At 37.8% G+C, this 20,678-nt stretch overlaps 2 protein-coding genes across 2 annotated transcripts; both read left to right on the top strand.

The window, feature by feature from the left end:
• The first annotated feature begins 443 nt into the window (after positions 1–443).
• LOC146361564 (uncharacterized) lies at positions 444–7,042 on the top strand. Its single transcript, XM_084920767.1, has 4 exons — positions 444–834; positions 2,730–2,825; positions 4,241–4,347; positions 5,041–7,042. The coding sequence occupies exons 1-4, from the start codon at positions 471–473 to the stop codon at positions 5,077–5,079; spliced, it is 606 nt and encodes a 201-aa protein (XP_084776893.1). The 5' UTR covers positions 444–470; the 3' UTR covers positions 5,080–7,042.
• A 3,249-nt stretch (positions 7,043–10,291) lies between these two features.
• Positions 10,292–18,435, top strand: LOC146361563 (uncharacterized). The gene is made up of 6 exons (XM_084922363.1): positions 10,292–10,655; positions 11,676–11,774; positions 12,651–12,757; positions 15,423–15,591; positions 17,421–17,459; positions 18,287–18,435. Exons 1-6 carry the CDS (start codon positions 10,292–10,294, stop codon positions 18,433–18,435), a joined length of 927 nt encoding a protein of 308 aa, XP_084778489.1.
• Positions 18,436–20,678: the final 2,243 nt, after the last annotated feature.

Below are 20,678 nucleotides of genomic sequence, written 5' to 3'. Positions count from 1 at the left end.
TGTTCTTTTAATCCATGTTTCTATTTCTAATCTATTTCTTGACCGTGGGAACATTTAAGAAGATCAGAAGACACCGTACAATTTAAACTGAGCCTTTTATGTCATGTAGCAGCCAGTCCAGAAAACAAAACAAAAAACTGTTACTTTAAACATGTCACTGTCATCTCTGATTTACAATGACTTTGCTGTTAAAGTTGCTGTTGTTCTCATTACTAGCATCACTACTGCAGTATTGTCATTAAATCATTGAGCTGCGGAAAACAGTTGAATATCTCTAATACTAAACCAAGCTACTGAGTTTAAGCAAGGGTCAATGTAATTCTACTTCCTGAGCGCTTGTTCGTTTTTGTGGTTTTTAAAAAAATCTGATGTCATATCAAGTGACCATCTGAAAAAGGAAGTGTAGAGCACTTCCCTCTTAGAATCACATCAGAGCTGAGCTGCTTTCAGACGACTCCGTCTTGTTGTGGATGCTGAAGCTGATCATGGTTCTCCTGTGGATGATCCTGTTGGTGGTTCTGCTCTGTGCAGAGGCCGAGAAGGTGACCGAGGTCAGAAGAGAGCTGGGGACCAATGTCACTCTAACCTGCTCCGATCAGACATCAGACAAATACTGGTACATGGAGATCTACAGTCAGTTCAGAGCATGTATCGGCCGCAGTTTTTCTTCAGCAGGCTCTACCTACTGCTCTCCTGGTTTTGAATCCAAATTCTCAATCATGGGAAACAAACTTGTGATTAAAAACTATATAGCAGAGGACTGCAGGCTTTACTTCTGTGGCATCAAGAGAGATGGCAGCGTTCAGTTTGTGGAGACTTTCCACCTTTTGTTAGGTAAGTACCCAAGTTTCAATTTACTTTATTGCTGCAAAACAAATGATTAGTTGGTGTTCAGGTCGCATGATGTATTTGTAGAAATGCACATTTTGAACTGTCTAACAGGAGTTTTGACTGTTTCAACATGTTTAGGAAAGTTCAGACCACATCCTTGCAGTAATGTGGGATGTATGTTGATGGGTCTGTGTTTCCACAAGCCCCGCTAGTTCTAGAGACTTATTCATCATGAAAGAAAACAAGACAGTCAGCGATCGATCAATTACTTGCGCAAGGGAGGCCTCGTCTGTATCCACCACGAAAATGACCCCAACGACGGCCTCCTCTCGCTGCCTTTAATGAGAAACAGTTCACACAAAACACATCACAGCAAAAGCAACACCCACATGGTTCTAAGACAAGGCATTGTATGTATATGTGTGAACTTCTGTATGTAAGTAAGAATGTGTGTGTGTGTGTGTGTGTGTGTGTGTGTGTGTGTGTGTGTGTGTGTGTGTGTGTGTGTGTGTGTGTGTGTGTGTCCTCCTGCTGGGCAGGAAGCTTACATCAAAAAGACCTTCACAAGGATGTGTCTGTAGTAAAAGACTACAGCCCCCCACCCAGAACCTCGAGAACCTGGGGAGGGGGACAGTGGAATTCCATAAAAATGACAACATTTAAGCATAAAAATTACAAACATTAAACAATTCACTCTAACATATGTGAATATTTGTTCTTAACCTCTAACAATACGATTGGGCTATGGTGACAGTCTTTTAAGCCCATGTGCATGTGAGCATGGATAGACTCGTGGTATATGGCAATAAACACACATGTAAAATGGAAAATATGGCAAATGTGTTTGTTAACAATAAAATAAAATTGAGGGGCAAAAAGAGTTTTGTCTTCTTCATCATTACAGCAGTTATGCAACAGGAAAAAAAACTGTGATAATACTCAATAAGTAAAGCATTGTTTTACAATTATGGTGGCGATGAGGCTGAACAAATGGTCTGTTTGTGGAAACGTCTACTTTTCATAAATCATCTTAATCTGGGTCAACGGATATAGAAATTGTCTATAATCTACTGACTTGTGCTTTACTGATTACTTTGAGGTCACCGTTGGATCTAGCTGGAGGTGAGGGTTTCAGTAGTATTGTAGCAAGAGCTGTAGTCATATGGTTCCTGATTCAGAATAATTTGACTTTGATAACCATTCTGTTGAAAATTATGAAATTAATACGTTGAGAAATGAGCTCAAGTGCTACATTGCCCCTCCCCCGCCCCCACAACCAATAGACAGCAGAAACTAAAAATTGGCCCTTCTTTCAAATGCCTCCACTAAAAAAGCATCAGAAGAGCTATTCTGCTGAATACTGCTGTCGTCACAGATGGTGTGAAAGTGTGCTTGACCATTGGTGTCTTGGCTCCATGGTAATACTAAACACAAATAAAAAAAAAACAGTCCTCTTTAGTCACATTGGGATGAGTGGCGAGGAACTCGTGTCCCATTTGCTTTGTGTTTGTACTTCATGTGTGAGCATTAGATCAGGGCACCAACACCAGAAGACATCTCGTGCATATCTAAATAAGAACGAGTTGTATACTTACAGTTGGTAGGTAGCTGACGTTCTTGTTCGTGTGTCAATTAAATATTTTCCTTTTCTCTACATTTAAGTTGCCTCAGAAATCAGAGTTAATTTAACTTGTTAGTACCTTAGTTTGGATCACTGGTTGTGATTGGAGATGTGAATCTTCTGCACTGTTTTCAGAATAATTTGTCAACAAAATGCCTCGATTGGAAACTTTAATTATCATAACTGTAACGGTTCTAAAGAAATAAAACAATACTTTTTTTATTTTCTTTTTTTCCATTGATTATCTCTCCTTTGTTCCTCTTTCATCTTTCTCCAGATGCCTCCACCAGCAACCCGCTGAAGGACTGCATCATGACTCAGTTCATCCTCATGATATCCATCTCAGTTGCCGCTGTCATCATCCTGATAATGGGTGAGTGTGAGTGGAGATAAGTTTAGGAGATTCTGGTCTGAACTGTAAATACCGACATCCACTACTAGACGAGCCACACTATTCACCGATGAACACGACCCAAATTTATCTATCACAGCGTTCACTGGAGCTTTAAAAGCTGGTAATTTAAAAAAAATAATAAAATAAAATGAAAAATGACTCACTGACATCTGTACTAAAGGAACAGTTAGGACACGAATACTTGAGCTCAGCTACATGCTCTGTCCTCATATTGTGACCTCTGGTTTGGTAATATTTGCACAGACTTTTTGAGAAGAGCATACTAATAGTGTTAGTCACATTTAACCTGAGGCTTGTCGCCCATGATTAATTAATTTCAGTGCTCTGATGTGTTTTATGTATTTTTAAACATGATTCTATCAAACACACTAAAGTTTGATATTTTAAGTATTTTCTGATTAACTTTGATCAAAAAGTTCTTTTAATATCAGGAAAAAGAGCCTCTACAAGAACACCCACATCCTTCATTGACTGAATCACAATCATAACACAATTTCTGATCTTTCATTAATGTCTGTTGTTAATCGACTGATCTGTTGCCCAGCAACCATTAGTAAATAGTAGAAATAACTGCTAGATAGTTTTTGTACACTATTTTTCTTATTTATTTCTTTAATATAATATATATATATATATATATTTTTTTTTTTCTAATATATCTCTAATTTAGGTTTTCTTGCTGAACCCTGATCGTCTGTGAATTTCCCCAGTGTGGGATTAGTAAGTTTATGTCTAGGAAAATGATGATGAGTCCATCATTTATAATTTGTGCCAATCCAAATCACTTAAAAAAGTATTCAATAACATTCACCTTAGTCAACAATGCTGATCTAACGGAGTTCTTGCAGTTTGTATTTTTGACGTGGGTTTTATTTTTTATTTTGAGTTTTTGATTTCAAGTCAGTAAAGCTTCAGTTTGTTTGTTTTCTCTCATTTCAGTTTAGCTTTTCTAAGTTTCAGTTTTACTTTTAGTTCACTTAAATATTGTGATATAGAGGACATTTATCATGGGATTTTCAGAACTTCAGAATAAACATTACAACCCAACCTCTCTCTGAAAAGCCAGTTTGTCATGTAGACACCCTGAGTCTCAGTGAAAAGATGACACAAACCTCTTCAGAGAGGAAGTGTGGACAAAGATGTTCAAATTGACAAATAACCTGTATATTTTTATTTTATTTTAGTGTTTCAGTAATTTTCTTTTGCTTGAATATCTTATTTGATTTATTTTGTTTTTTTTTTAATTTTACTTGACTAAATCATTTTGAGAATAGCAGCAGTATTCAGACCGGATCATATTCTTACATTCATTATGAGACATTCTGTCCTGACTGTGAGTTTGAAGGTGGAGTGACTCAATGATCTGTTGGCAGGTGGGGTTTTGGTATTGCTGTGTTCGAAGAAGAACAAAAGCAGCAAACAGGTGGAAGAGCCTTCAGCTCACATCTACGAGAACGCAGAAACACTGTGGGCTATTCAGGTAAACAAACCTTCCACTGTTACTGACAGAACTGATACTGTGAGTTTTAATTTTGCATTACAAATATTTTTCTAGCAGCTCCACAATCCTATATATCTGTATATTTGGTAGTTCAGTTGAGTAACGAATGGAGCGCTTTAGTATAGCATGTAATGTCGTAACACAGAAGAGGATATCACATTACAATGCTGTGTCACAATATAAAATAGCATCATACTATAACAATCATAGTGTATGTGAATAGGTTTGTACGCTGTCTGCTTCCCATGGACAGTGTGGGGGTTTGCTACTCTAGTCAATTTAAACTGTATGAAGTCTTCATGGCCTTGAGTTTGCTCCATATCCACACAGTTAGATGTAGCTGGCACCATTTAACCACACTTCAGACCGATTATGATCAGTTCAAAACACAGATACTAGTGCTGAAAATGTTCATTTTAGGCCTTCAACAAGGAACTTAACTAACCAGCCGTAGAGGTCAATGCATTATCTTTTTGAGCTGTGTAGCACTTTTCTACTCTGAGCACCCACAGTGCATTGAATCTGCTGAGCCACAGTCACCCTAACATCTCTAAAAACTGTTTTATGTTTGCATCTGGTGATGACGCTGCTATTGGTACCTATGATATCAATACCACTGCTTAAAGTGCTAACACAATACTGCTTCTTCCCTATACTTCTGTTGTGTTTCAGGGCAAGGTGATCCACCCCTACCGAGCAAGACATCACTGAACGAGTTCTTTCAGACGCTACAAGACTTCATTTGTTGTATTTCACTGAAAAACATACAAACATTTGTGCATGTTTCTTCTCTGCAGCAAGTACAGTAATTTTTTGTTAGTGCTGTCAGCGTTAATCTCGTTAAAATTATGTTAACGCCATAACCGCATTAACACGACAAATCTGCATTAGCGAGTTAATGCGGATCGCCCCGTGCTTGGGGCTGCGCAGCGTCAACGCATAGATTTGCCACGTCAATGCGGTTATGGCGCTAACGTCATTTTAACGAGATTAACGCTGACAGCACTACATTTTGTGTATTATCAGGCTTGTTGGAAGACATCTGTCCACTTGAGATGTAAAACTTTCAAATCATATGGAAAGTTGTGTATCTTAAAAGATAAACTATAAGCTGCTGTCAAACCCTGTCAAGCTGGAATCTGAAAGCAGTCAATGGTTCAAACTTTAAGGGTTCATTTTGCAGTATTAGTATAAGGTGGAGGCAATAACAGTATTTATGATAGTAACAGAAATTTTACATCATAGGTAGTAGTTTTCGTTAAAGTTCTTAAAAATGGAGTGGTAGAATTGATGGTAATAATAACAGTAAGGATTATAGGTAGTTTTTGCAGGACCTGTACATTTTATAGCATTACTGTCAGACAGGATGGGGTTAGTGGGTAAAACATTTCCTGGCTTCTTCTTTTCTGTAAAGATTCTGGCAACGCCTGAAGAAAAAGTAGAAAAGAGGAAATAATTGGATGTGCTAATTTTACAAACGTTTCCAGGAAATATGGCTACTCCGCATGACTTCACCATTAAAATCCTAGTGTCATCACTTCTTCTGCACACAACGACGTGGCTGAATTTAGCTTTAAAGTTTTCACTCTCAGTGTTTGTGATACACCAGCTGAGTGGGTTGGCAGGTTTGTCAGACCCACTGAGATATCTGACGTACCACATCTTTTGGTGTGCAGCTGATCACTTATGTAACAGATGGTCACTACAGTCATGTGTAAAAAGTAGATTTTTGCCTTGAATAAGAGTTTATAACTCTGTCAGGCTGGAGATGGAGGGCAGACCTTTTTTCTTATTTGACTGTTTCAGACGTTTTACAATCATAGCAGTAACAGTAACTACTGTACTGTTTGTAATTCTGCTTTTAGTTTTCTCTTATTGTTAGCAACATAGATGGTAGTAGGATTTTTAATGATTAACTTATTAATAGATATACTAAAGGTTGCCCTAGAAGTAGTAATACCCTTGGTTAACAGTAGTTGTAGCACAGGACCTGTAAAACCATGCAGATAGTACAAGATGGAGTTTGTCTTTGACTCATTTGTCTGTTTCCACTTGTTTGTTTAACTGTGTAATTTTTTACTTTTTACTTCATTTTAATTTATATTTAACTGACTTTCTTTTCAGTATCAGCTACGAGCTGTTGTTAAGGGAAGATTTACAATGTTCAGAAAATACATTACGATCCGAGCAGAACTTCATTTTTTTCATTTTATTTCAATTTGTATTTTAAGTTCAGTTTAATTTCATTCCTCTGTGATTTACCATCTCAACACTTACATTTCCTCTTACTAATAACATGTCTGATACATATATATGATGCAGAGTAGTTTGCAAAGAAATCCTTAATAATGGAGAGCTCCTGTAATGTCTGATTTATTAAAACAGGTTCAGACTGCACCAGCGTCTCTGAGAAATTAACTGGCTGAATGAATGCACAAAGTTTAACCAGTTTTGCTGTAAATATTACCAGTTAGTCATGCAAGCCTTTTAATTACATTTTTTAATTGTATACATCAAGATTAATGCTTGAACTACTGAGTTTTGTTTTGCTTTTGTTTTTTTGAGATACATGATGACAGGAAATCCAAATTACAAGCACCTGATTTCACAGAGCGTGACGCATTGCCTGAAATTAAACAGCATAGAAAGTATTTAAAGTGTGCTCAGGCTTAAACATCTGCAGCAGTAATATTAATCATATTAATATTTTAATAATGCATGAAATCCATTTGATAATAATTCACAATATACAGCTACAGTTACATGTGTAGTGGGGTTTTCATAGGATTTTTTTTGTTACTTTTTCTTAAAATAATCCTCTACCTTTTGACTGTCATGGATTTGCGGTGTAGCAGGCAGGATGTAGGACTCATAAATAAAGGGTGAACTGAAAGAGGCAGCTTTATGTTGGCTGTAAATGACTCTTCACACATACAGGAAACAAAACCAAAAGCAAGGAACTAGAAATATGAACTTAAATCAAAACACAATTAAACTTGGACACTAAGGAACTAAACTGGGAAACGGAGAGCTAGAAAACTACGAGGAGCACGGAGGAAAAAACACACAGCAAAGAGGATGCCCACAAGGGTTACAGACATGACAACAAGCAGGGGAAGACTGAGGACTAACATACACAGGCCGGCTAACGAGAGGATGGGGAACAGGAAGCACACATGTGGGACTAATCGACGTGATGAGACAGGGGAAAAGCAAAACTCAAAAACACTGAACACTGGAGTAGCAAAGTAACACAGGAAGCATGACAGATAGACGTGGACGTGATACTGAGACATAGAAACATGACAGACAGTGGGAACAGTGGGAACATGAAGCACAGAGACAAAAGTAACAATACTCAGGACACAGGAAAGACATAAAGACAAAACTAAGACTGGGCATAAAACACCGAGAACAGAAACCTAGAAACCAGGAACTGTATAATACAAAACTCAAAAAGTATAACTAAACCCAAAAAACACAAACACTGGGTAGCCAGACCCAGTGCCCTGTCATTGACATTGTCTGCTAGTGGCAAATTTTAAGCTGATCACTGTAGAAGTGACAGATTTTACAGTTTGTCAGCCAAGGAAGGAGTGCAGCAAGCTTTCATGTTTCTCTTGCTTTCTTTCATGTAAAAGTTTGTTCCTCATTTCTTCTTTTACTTCCTATAAAGGTTATTGCATGCCACTGGTAGTACCAAAGGGTGCACGCTTGTGTTTTATTTTGTAGCAGTATTATGGTACTCTTTACATTACTTGAAGTGTCAGATCACATAACAATTGGACTTAATGTTACATTTTGAAATAAAAACTATAGTTAAATGTATAGAAATGTGATTTTTTTCTCGGACCACACATTTTGGTCTAGATTCCCCCCAAAAAGAGAGATATTTTTAAAAAATCAGGCGGTCTGTCCTTCAAGCTTGAGTCCTCTACCAGAGACCTTACACCTTCCTCCATCTCTTCCCCCTGAGCTTCTCCAAAGCAACGAGGGACAGCGATGGCTTGCAACTAGTTGTTAACCTTCACTAAAGCTGTTTGTGTACTGTGATGAGCTCTGAAACCTGATTAAAACTCAGTAAGCAGTTTTACAACTACTCTTTCAAGACATTTTGAGATGAAAGTAAGGTTAAAGATTGGCCTGTAATTAGCTAAGATGGCTGTTTCAAAGTGATGGCATTTTAAGAAATTATTTAAGAAATTATTTAATTATTGCCAGCTTTAACTCCTGTGGCACATAGCCCCTTAATAGATATAGTATTTATGATTGAAGCATTAATTAATGGTGGGACTTCATTGAGCAGTCTTGTCTTGAGTTCCCCTGCTGAGTACATCTGTACTGGATAGCGATGCACCGTAGCTCCTTTACAAAATTCTCTCCATTCACCCTTTATATCAGCTGAACCAAGTTTAAACCAACCAAAAAAATGCACATGCCAAATTTATTTACAGAGCAAATTCCATTACATGTAATGTGTGCACCAAGAGATAAAAACATAAGAAACTATATAGGTCCACAGTGTCTCACTGTAAATAAAAAAAAAAGAAGTAAAAACAATACAAATTAGCATACACACACACACACACACACACACGCGCACAAAAGCAGACAGCTATTATGTGTAAGCCTATGATAACTAAAGGGTTTTGAGTCTGTTTCTAAGTGTATGAGTACATGTGTGGACTCAGGTCAGCAGACAGCTGGAGTAATATGGTCAGATTTCTATGTTTATGGAAGCTCTTTCTTAGTGCCTACACATACTGCTGCTGCTGCTGAATCCTGAAATAGAGCATCACAGTTTTCCCAATTTCTCAGAGCCCTTTTCAGATCAGACTTTTACATTATAGAAAGCAGTTCTCGTAACTTTGTTGATGTTTTTTGTAAAAATCCAGATCTTTGTCCAAAATAAGGCCAAGATTCCTGACTTGCTCACTGTGCTTCTGAGACAGGGATGATTTATATGAATCTCTCTGACTGTTTGGATCAGCAAATATGAATACAACTGTGTATCTTCTGCATTAGAGTGGCAGGCTTTATTTTGATTCTTCTTGACAGTATCAATTTAGAGCAATGAAAAAATTGATGAGCCAAGAATTGACCCCCAGTGAACTTCTGATTAAATGTTTATTCAAATCAGTATCAGGGCAAGAGGTGCACCAGACATGCCAATCTACCATGTGCATTTCAAGGTTAGCCTCCACAAAACATCAAATACACACACATGCTGAAGTTACAGTAATCTGCTGGTACTGCTGGTACTGGTAACATCAGTACCAGCAGAGGGAGATATTGGATTTCAAGCAGGAAAATAGTCACAGGAAAGTGTTAATCGTTTCTGGTGATTAAGGACCCTTCAGTGTTCTTCACACTTTTCTTTCTCACTAGCAGTTTACAGTTTGGATAGAGGAGACAAACACCTATTAAAGATAGACTTAAAACGTTCCTTTTTATATGGACCTATAGCATGTAAGGCTGGATCAGGTGACCCTGAACCCTCCCCTACTCTGCAATAGGCCCAGGCTGCTGTGGGATTTCCACGATGCACTGAGCGTTTCTTCTTCACAGCTGAAACCTATTAGGATGGTTTTATGATTTGTTTAGGACTTTTGGTTCATTTCTTGCACAGATATATTGAAAATAAAATAGCCTCGCTCTTGTTATTAAACCAGAACAGCAGAAGGAAGCAGCATGAAGCTGTTACAACCTGTTTAAATTTAAAGTCTCTTTTAACCCAAAGGGCAAAGTGCTAGCCAGAGGCGATAAAGTTTAACATCCTGTGAGAGATGCAAGGTGTTTGTGGGTTTTCTTTATCAGACATGCCACTGCCCAAAGTCACCATGTCAAGTAGGAAGTGTAGAGCACTTCTGTGTCAGAGTCCATCAGAGCTGAGCTGCTTTCAGACGACTCCGTCTTGTTGTGGATGCTGAAGCTGATCATGGTTCTCCTGTGGATGATCCTGCTGGTGCTTCTGCTCTGTGCAGACGCCGAGAAGGTGACCGAGGTCAGTGGAGAGCTGGGGACCAATGTCACTCTAACCTGCTCCAATCAGACTCCAGAGATCCACTGGTACATGGAGATCCACAGTCAGTTCAGAGCATGTATCAGCCGCAGTTTTTCCACAGCAGGCTCTACCTACTGCTCTCCTGGTTTTGAAACTAAATTTTCAATCCTGCAAAACAAACTCGTGATTAAAAACTTCAGAGCAGAGGACTGCAGGCTTTACTTCTGTGGCATCAAGAGAGATGGCAGCAATCAGTTTGTGGACACTTTCCACCTCGTCTCAGGTAAGTACAAGAATTTATTTCTGATTATTGCTGTTGGATTAGTGAGTGTTTAGGCCTCAATACACATTTTCAAATGGCTGACAGCAACTTAAATACACGAGTAAGTAGTTTATGTTACTGTCGGAAACCATCTACTTTTTTTATTATAACTTGAGAGTTGAGGAATTTTGGGACGACTTCTTACACTGTCTTGTGATAGTACAAGATTATTACATGCAAACGTTTGTTTTTAAGTCTGACCTTTATAGGCATTACTAAGTGCTATTATGAACACAAAGGAAATGAGTTCATGTGGTAAGTTTTCAAATTTGTGACCACCCAAACAAACAGGTACACACACACACACACACACACACACACACACACTAAACATTGTTTTGGTTTAGGAAAACTGGTGTGTTGTTAAGACTTGCTCCTGCAAACCAAGGAGCTTGGAAAGAAAAGTGACTGGACTTCTTTGAGTTTCTTAAAGACGTCTCATGTCTTATCTGAGAAGTTTAATCAGTTCTACGACTAATTGGGACAGAGTCCCAGATTTCTGAGACCATTGCGAGTTGTCCCTTATGAGGGTCACAGACCCACTATTGATCATCTGCCTAATCACATGAGCCATACTCCTGTTTTTATATGAGTATATGAGTTTCCTGTTTAGTGTTTCTCAATTCCTGTTTCGGTTTGGTAGCGATTTAGACCTTGCTTTGTTTCACCTCCTTCGCTGCCTGTGACCCATTACCCTCCCAATCCGACTACACTGTTTACCTTCATGTGTTTAGATATTTGTAATCTTGACCTTGCCTTTCGTCGGTTGTAGCACTTCTTTCTCCTCCCTGTGTGTTTCGTTATCGATTTTCAATTTGCCTTCTCCCAGTTTGCTTTCTTTCTTTTATAAGATTTTGCACAAGCTTCAAATAAAAGGCTTGTTTTTTTGTTTACATTGGCCTGCATAAGAGTGCTTTAACCAGTGATACCATGCTACTTATGAATGCTTCTTAACTTATCTTTGTCCTTTCTATTTTCCAGATGTCACTCGGCCTACCAACAACCCACAAAACAACTGCTTTTTCAGTCTTTTGATCACCATATCTGTGTCAGTTGTCGCCTTCATTGTTCTAATAATCAGTGAGTCTGTTATTTTACAATTTTAGTCGATTTTGTGGTCCAACCCAATATCATGGCAAAGCGTGTACTAGACATACCGGTCCACTGTGTCCATTTCACACTTGGCCTCTCCAAAGCCTGAAATGGACACACGCATGGAGAAGTTGCAGTAACAGCAGAGGGAGATATCTTATTTCAAACCACTTTGAAAATAATCATCCAAAAACCATTTAAAAGACATTATTAACACATTTACATGTATATACAGCAGATACCACCTAGCTTAATCATTTCCTGTGATCAAAGGCCCTGAAAACTACTATAGTTTTTTTGCACACTACTGACTTCATAAACGTAGAGAGGCTGCTTTATTGCAGTGGCAACTTGCACAAAAAACCTTACAAAACTAAACCAAAACCTAGAAACTGGAACTAATAACAAAACACCGGGAAACTACAGACGGCGACCTGAGGAAGCACAGGAGAAGAGACACACATAGCATGAGGGGAGGACATGAAACTGACAGAGAAAAACACAGGGTTAAAATGCACTGAGGGATAACGAGGGCATGGGACACAAGAGGAGAGCACAGCTGGAAGGGTTCACACATGAGACAAGGAACCGTCAATGTAAATGGCATGAACACAAGGGGAACACAGAGAACACTTACAGAATGGAAAAAACAAAAACCCAGAAAACTCTAAAAATTCTAAAAATTAATAAATGCAAAACAATAAATGGAGTCACTAAACTCTAGACCATGACCTAGATAAGTTATCCTGGTCACCACATCTAGCCTTAAAGGTTGTTATTTTTTTTAATGAATCTAATTAAATAAAAGCTCATTGAACATTTGGGCTGAATGAAAGATGAAGTAACTCAGTGATCTGTTGGCAGGTTTTTCTTGTATATTGCTGTGCTTGAAGAGGAAAAGCTACAGCAACCAGAGGGATGATATCTCACTTCACATCTATGATGTACCAGAACCGCTGCAGGATGTGAAGGTAATTAAACCACTGCTATTACTAACAAGACTCATAATTTGAAAGGTAAGGCTTCAAAAACTAGAAACTACAATGTAAACTGAATGAATGTTTTCAGTCCCATTCACAGTTATTAACCTGCACTGAGATATAATCACAAAATGAAAACATGATTATTTTGTCTTTAAAAAATTAGAATGATAAAAAAAAACCCAGATTATTTCATTTAAGTTTTCTAACATTTTTTATTTGATACTTTTTATAATTCTACTTTTCACAACTATACTATTGTACTATTAGCTTTTGCTATTAGGTACTACTTTTGTGTGTGTTTGTTTGTGTGTAAAGGCTTGTGAAAAATATCACTAAACAAACTGGTATGTTCACCTAAACTGTCCAGGCGATGTGGTAAAGCAATAAAAAAGTGTCCGGATTGAAAAAAGGATACAGGGAGGCAGAATTGCCAGATTAAAGGGTTTTATTAATGTTTCTATTATAATTAAACCACAAGAGATGGAAAAGCTGTTATAATATTTTAACGAAAGAAAACATCAAAATCCAGGGGTTGGTCACTAAACTAAAAGGTCCAAAAAGGTTTAGTCACCAAAACAGACCCCTCTCCACAGAGCAGAAGCAACCACCACACACAGCTCACTAGCTACAATACCACCAAGGCCCTGACACTAGAGCTCACCTTTCTCTGGCCTTAAGTATTCTTAATAGCTGATTAGCATCAGCTGTACAAAAAGGGTGGCACCTAAGGCAAAAGAGATGCCAGGACACACCCACAAGAGGTCAATTTCCTGCTAGGGCCGTAACAAATATAAACAAACAAAAATGTTTCAACAAGGATGGCTTGTTTAGAAGGGTTGAACAACTCCTGTAAAAGGAGCATGGCAGCACAGCTTAGCTTCGGGAATTTCTGTCTGAACAAACCACAAAACCTTTGGGTTAATAATAAGAATAACTGGTTGAAGTTGAAGGCTAAGCCTGATTCTACCTCAGGTTCCTCCCTGTTAGAAGGCAGTTTTTCTTTCCTGCTGTCTTTAAGTGCTTGCTCAAGGTGGTAAGATAAGATAAGATAAGATAAGATAAGATACCTTTATTAGTCCCACAAGGGGAAATTTCATGTTAAGGCTGCCGACCTATTGCACGCAATTGCGGCGCCATCTTACCCTCCGACCATACATACATTACACAAAAACATCACATGGGGAAGACAGGTCAGAGAGGTATAACAATGGAAAATGCACCACATGAGGAAAGATAAGGAGAAAAAAATAACTCCCCCCAGACTGAGCTCCAACAGGGAGATCAGTTTGAGAACAGAAAAAAAACACCTCTGCACAAAGCACATGAAAAAAAAAAAAATTGATTGTTGGCTATGTGACTATACTTTTGACTATGTGGGGGGAAATCCACAATAGATTCAAACGTGCCCATCCCATTCATGTTGTTTAAAGTATTTTTGACCTATATAGCTTTCACCAATAATGGATGTCACAGCCTCCAAGACCGTCTTTAATTATCCAATAACAGTACCTACTAATGCAACAAACAGTATCACTCTAGTATTCTAATCTACTACTACTATCAAAAATATTTCCATAGTACTGGTACTTCCCTGTACTAAATATTTGTGTTTCCTTTCAGGGTAGGGCAGTCCACTCCCAACCAACAAGACATCACTGAAAGATGACTTTATCCTTCATCAACCATTGTATCGTAGTTATTTTCTGTGCAGTTGTTGTTGACTAGCCTTTATGTTTTCATGGTATTGTTAGAAAATACCATCTAGTCTGGTTAGGATGGAAAATCTCAAATTCATCATTTAACAGAGGCGGTAATGTTAATAGCTGCATTTATAACCATGATTCTATGTATTTGTAGTAGGAGATGTAGTTTTCATTCATTACAAATAGTGTAACATAGAGGTAGATTTGTTGCACTGCTACAGTATCAGACGCTTTACACTCTTTTGGGGTTTTTCTTGTTTGTTTTTTCTCCAATCCAATAAAGTTGTAGTTCTGGTCAAAGTTCTTTTTGTTTTATTTTATACATAATATAATTAACACAGCCTTTGGTCACATAGACATGCCAATCACAAACCACACACCAAAGTGTTCCTGATGTTTTTGAGTGGCAAAGGTATCACATTTATATATATTTCCTCTTTGGTTTGACTTTTGTTTTACTGTAAACACACTAGAAGTGTAGAAACAGCTTGAAGATCTGTCTAAAACGTTATTATTTAGACTCCTATTACCTCTACTACAACATACTGCTTCATGTATTTTTTTGTAACCGTTAGTCAGTATTTCCTCGACAGGTATGACATTCACTGTCAGAAAGATGTACAACCATTTTTCTAATGAAAGTGCTGCTGCTTGTGCTGTTCATTAGGATTCATCATCGAACACTTTCTTAATTTCTTGGTATTTGTGTTTTGGAGTTTTTTATGTTTGCTTGTTGTAAACATATTTGAATTTTGAAAAAGGAAGTGTAGAGCGCTTCTCTACCATCAGAGCTGAGCTTGGACTTCCTTTAAGGTACTTGGTACTTGTGGGATTTTATCAGGTGTCATATCGGCTGAAGTCAGCATTTCAGACAGGAAGTGTAGAGGACGTCAGAGTCCATCAGAGCTGAGCTGCTTTCAGACGACTCCGTCTTGTTGTGGATGCTGAAGCTGATCATGGTTCTCCTGTGGATGATCCTGTTGGTGCTTCTGCTCTGTGCAGAGGCCGAGAAGGTGACCGAGGTCAGAGGAGAGCTGTGGACCAATGTCACTCTAACCAGCTCCAATCAGACACCAGACACACACTGGTACATGGAGATCCACAGTCAGTTCAGAGCAGGTATTGGTTGTTATTCCTCAGGAAGCTCTACCTACTGCACTCCTGATTTTGAAACCAAATTTTCAATCCTGGGAAACAAACTCATGATTAAAAACTTGACAGCAGAGGACTGCAGGCTTTACTTCTGTGGCATAAAAATGGCAGTAATCTGTTTGTGGAAACTTTCCACATTGGTCTCAGGTAGGTTTCAAAGATTTTGCACGCATATAATAATAATAATAATAATAATAATAATAATAATAATAATAAGGTTCATTATTGTTGTTGTTGTTCATACATACATACATACATATATATATATATATATATATATATATATATATATATATATATATATATACATACATATATATATATATGTATATATATACGTACATATATATATATATGTATATATATACGTACATATATATATATATGTATATATATACGTACATATATATATATATATGTATATATATACGTACATATATATATATATGTATATATATATACGTACATATATATATATATGTATATATATACGTATATATATATATATATATATATATGTATATATATATATATATATATATGTATATTAGGGGTGCAACGATACACAAAATTCACGGTTTTGTTCGGTTCAACACTTTGGTGTCACGGTTCGATATTTTTTTGATACAAAAAAAAATGTTCATGCTTTTTTAATTTGTCATTTATTAAAATTATAAACATATATTTTAACTCAAACGTACAGTTTTTAAATTTAATGTTGCTGAAACAACAAAGTAATAAAAAAAATAAATCTATCTGATCGAGAAATCACTCATCTTTGGAAAAGAGAGTTTATTACAGAGAAATGGCTCTTTCCAAAATAAAAGCTATATTATATGCTTCTTCTGGGCTATATTCTCAGCAGCATATTAAACATATCAGGTCCCCATAAGGAGAATCATGTGCTAACGGCTGTCTAAATGACTCGGGTAAAGTTTGTAGCATGCGTGCTTGTTGTTTTTGTCTGCTTCCACTTGTCTTTGTGCAGTCATATTCATTGTGTTCCCACTAGTGCTGTCAGCGTTAATCTGAAATGACGTTAACGCCACAACACGGCAAATCTCCGTTAACGAGCTACCGCGGATCGCCCCGTGTGTGGGGCTGGACGGCCAACACATTAATGAGCAAACTGTGCTAACACACTAGTTCCCACCAATGTAATTGAGCATTGTGTGGCACATCCAACATACTGTTTTACTTTTGTCCATGACGCGCTTACCTTCAGGGTCATACTTCACATGAAAACCAAAATAGTTCCAAAGGCCAGTTCTGAATGAGGGTGGGGGAGGTTCAATTTGCCATGTTGCAACGAGCTTAGCTTCTGTCTTGCTAGCTCAGTGGATCTGCGCTCGACAGTGCAGCCTAGGCGGAGTAGTTGAACGCAGATCCACTGAGCTCTCAACACAGACAACATCGTCAGAAGAAAAGTTGATAAAATAAATTAAAAATTTTGTATTGTTCGATACATATGCGTACCAAACCGAAAGCACTGTATCGAACGGTTCAATATCGATACGAGTATCGTTGCACCCCTAATATATATATATATATATGATGAAATATCGGAGCTACACCAACAGCTTTGACACAATTTTGACAAACCAGGATTAGTTCATCTCTCCTGTGAAACTAAGAACAAATGAAAAAGCCTCTTGAAACTTTGAGTACAATGTAACTCTTTTAAAGAAGTACAACAGTTTTCGAAAAAGAGAAGTTTCTTCATTGTGGCTGATTTGCAAAATTGTAAGGTTTCTTTTTCCTACCCTAACCCTTTTTTTTCTTTTTCTCATAAACAGATCTGCTGACCAACCACCCACAGAATGACAACACCATGAGTCAGTTCAGTATCACGATCATCTTATATATATCCGTCTCTGTTGCCCTGATGGTTCTAGTCCTGGATGAGTGCGTAAATTGTGTTGTAGATAGCTTTAGCAGAATCTTTGGTCTGATTACTAAATACTGACAGCCACTCCAAGAGAAGTCCCAGTATTCACCAATGACAACACATATTTAATTCCAATAACAGGCATACTCATTCATAAATAATATATAATCCAGCTCCTTCTTCTAATAAATCTAGTTCAATGACAAACATTGAAATGTGTGGTTAATAACAAGTTAGGCTCAATCTTAAGCTCAGCTTTAACCTGCACTATTTGCCCTAATATCATGACTGCTGTGCATAATGCATGGATTTGGATATTACAGTAGGTACATGCGCTATTACTTATTTTTGCCCTTTGGCACAATGACCAATGTTCCTTGGACGTAGGAAGCTGCGGCTGAGGTTTGTATTGCACTTACTTGGTCCCTAAGGACCCCAAAACGCTTTACACTACATTCAGTCATTCACCCATTCACACACACATTCACACGCTGGTGATGGCAAGCTACATTGTAGCCACAGCTGCCCTGGGGTGCACTGACAGAGGCGGGCTACCGGACGCTGGCGCCACCGGGGCCTCTGACCAGTGGTGGTCCTCTGCTGTCAAGTTTTTACAACCAGTTTTAGTGGACTGTAACAAGCTTGTCCTACTGAATATGATCTGCTGGCAGCAGCTTGGGTTTCAAAACAGATTGTTTTCATACATTTGTGATGAAATGTTTATCTGTGAGATTGTGAGTTTGAAAGTGGAGTGACTTTGTAATCTGTTGGCAGGCGGGGTGTTGATACCGCTGTGTTTGAGGAGGAACAACAGAAGCAAGCAGGTGGAAGATCCTTCAGCTCCCATCTATAAGAATGTAGTGACACTGCACGCTGTCAAGGTAATTCAACCACTGCTGGTGCTGACAAAACTGATACTGTGAAGGATAATTGTTCTTGTCACTATCAGACCTGAATTACCCACTGTCCCTTGAAATGACTCCAAAAGTTTTCAAGTACAAAGTCACAATGACGAAGTGAAAATGTGATGTCTTTTTTCATTATTAAAACCACTGAATGCTTAATAATGGGCCTAATGTCAGGTGTGACATTGGGTACAGTTATTGCTGCTTCTGTTGCTAGTGTGCGTATTTATATAGCCCCTATGTCTGAAAATGAAGTCCTTAAACCTGCATTTTCTTTGATGTCAGGGGGCAATTACTCTGCTTGTAAAGTCTGGTGTACTGCATACATGTCTATGAAAAAAAGACTGTTTACTTGATTTATGAGCTCTGTAAACACTTTCATGATTAGTTCATGATCTTCATTTTTAGTTTCAATCATCGTTGGAATGAATAATGTCCTCAACGAGGTTCAGCACTGTTTCATTCAGTCTTAAATGGAAGTTACTGATGATGAAACTCCATACTTGAGATCAACCTCTGTGGCTGACAAATGACGTGTAACAGTGCCAGAAACAGAAGTTCATCTAATGTCTATTTAAGGCAGGCTGCAAAAGTCACTCAGTTCTATAGACTCCCAAGTTAAATTGTCAAACCTTTACATGCAAAATAAAGATGTTTAGGAGCTACTACACAATCCACTTTTGATCTCCATAGCTTATTTCCCCCTGTGTTAGACACACAGTGAGAGGATACTCACAGGGAAACTTCCCTGGAAGTGGCAATCAGCTGATGTGATAAGGTATTTTATGCAATACGATAATCTGTCTTTTCCAAAGAAAATTCAAACAGTTTACAACAAAACAGGCTGCTACATGTTAATCACACCACAAACATCCCATCAGAATGTCTGCAGGGAAATTAGGTCAATTTCTGTGAAAAGGGGAAAAAAACACAAAAAATGGAGGTTTAGAGGAAGAGATGGAACATTTTTTGGTGACCTTTTTTTCTCATCTTACTGGCTGAATTACTTCATATTAGACGCGAAAAAAGTGAAGCCCAAACAGAAGTGAAAAAGATGACGGATATCAGGATTTCGATAGTAGTTGTGTTTGCGGTGTGATACAAATGTAGTAAGCTGTGTTATAAAGCTGTGTTGTGTTTAGGAAAAGAGAAATTATTTAATCCATAAAATAGCTCTGATCACATTTTCCCAACTGCTTTGCTAGCTTAATGTGTAGCTTGTTTATGGGCTCAAATTGGGTTCATAAATATTTTGTACTTGTAAATCAGGATTTGTATGTGTAAAAAGAATTTGTGTGTGCGTAAAAAAGATATGTATGTCGACTTAGCCAAAAAGTACGTGTGAAACTCTGCACTCAAGTTTCAAGTTACAAGTATGAATTTTGACCCTATTTCTCTTCCTTCTATCTGATTGGCCAATGTCATGTCAATCACAAATTTAACTATCCAATCACAGAACAGATGGGTTTGGCTATTGGAGGGGTGCTTTATGGAGCTTCAGGTCCTTGAAGGGAATAAATGCCCTTTTACATGCCAGCCCAGCGTTTTCCTTCATCACCAGGAAGGAAAACAGTCTGTGGTGTAGTGATGGGATTTCCGGCTCTTTTTAGAGAACCAGCTCTTTCGGCTCGGCTCACTAAAAAGAGCCGGCTCTTTCGGCTCCGAACCGGCTCTTCAGGTTGTTTTGTTGCTTTAATTAATTTATTATTAACAATAATATAAAATTATGCACAAAAGGAATTACTAATGTAAAAACAGTGGTTTTATTTATATATGTTTATATATGAATATATGCGGTGGCCCCTAGAGACAAAGCACGTACAAACTCCAAAAAGCACGTACAAATTCCAAAACACATTTCTAGCGTTAACTGAACTTCCAAAACAGAGCTACCTAGATAACTTAAATTACACAATTGAAAGCATATGTGTATGGTTTGTGTATTTATACACAAGCACTCATATATATTCTAATAATTTAAAAAAAATATTCATTTACCTGTTACTACCACACACCAAATCCGGTCGTTGGTACTTGTTGGCTTGTGTAGCCACTAGGTAACAAAAGCACAACACTGCGCCTAGCATCCTGGAGCACTTCTGTTGTGTTTTGCACGTGTTTGGGAGTTTTTACGTACTTCTGAGTTTTTACGTGTTTTAGAGTTTGTACATGCTTCAGAGTTCGTACGTGTTTTGAAGTTTGTACATGCTTTGTCTCTAGGGGCCACTCTAAATATACTTTTATTTATTCACTCCACATAA

This window comes from Perissodus microlepis, chromosome 23 (assembly GCF_051167445.1).
Source record: "Perissodus microlepis isolate ML-2025 ecotype Zambia chromosome 23, ASM5116744v1, whole genome shotgun sequence".
NCBI classification, from domain to species: Eukaryota; Metazoa; Chordata; class Actinopteri; order Cichliformes; family Cichlidae; genus Perissodus; species Perissodus microlepis.
Note: the sequence above shows the minus strand (reverse complement) of the source record. Positions and strands in the feature narration are given on the sequence as shown.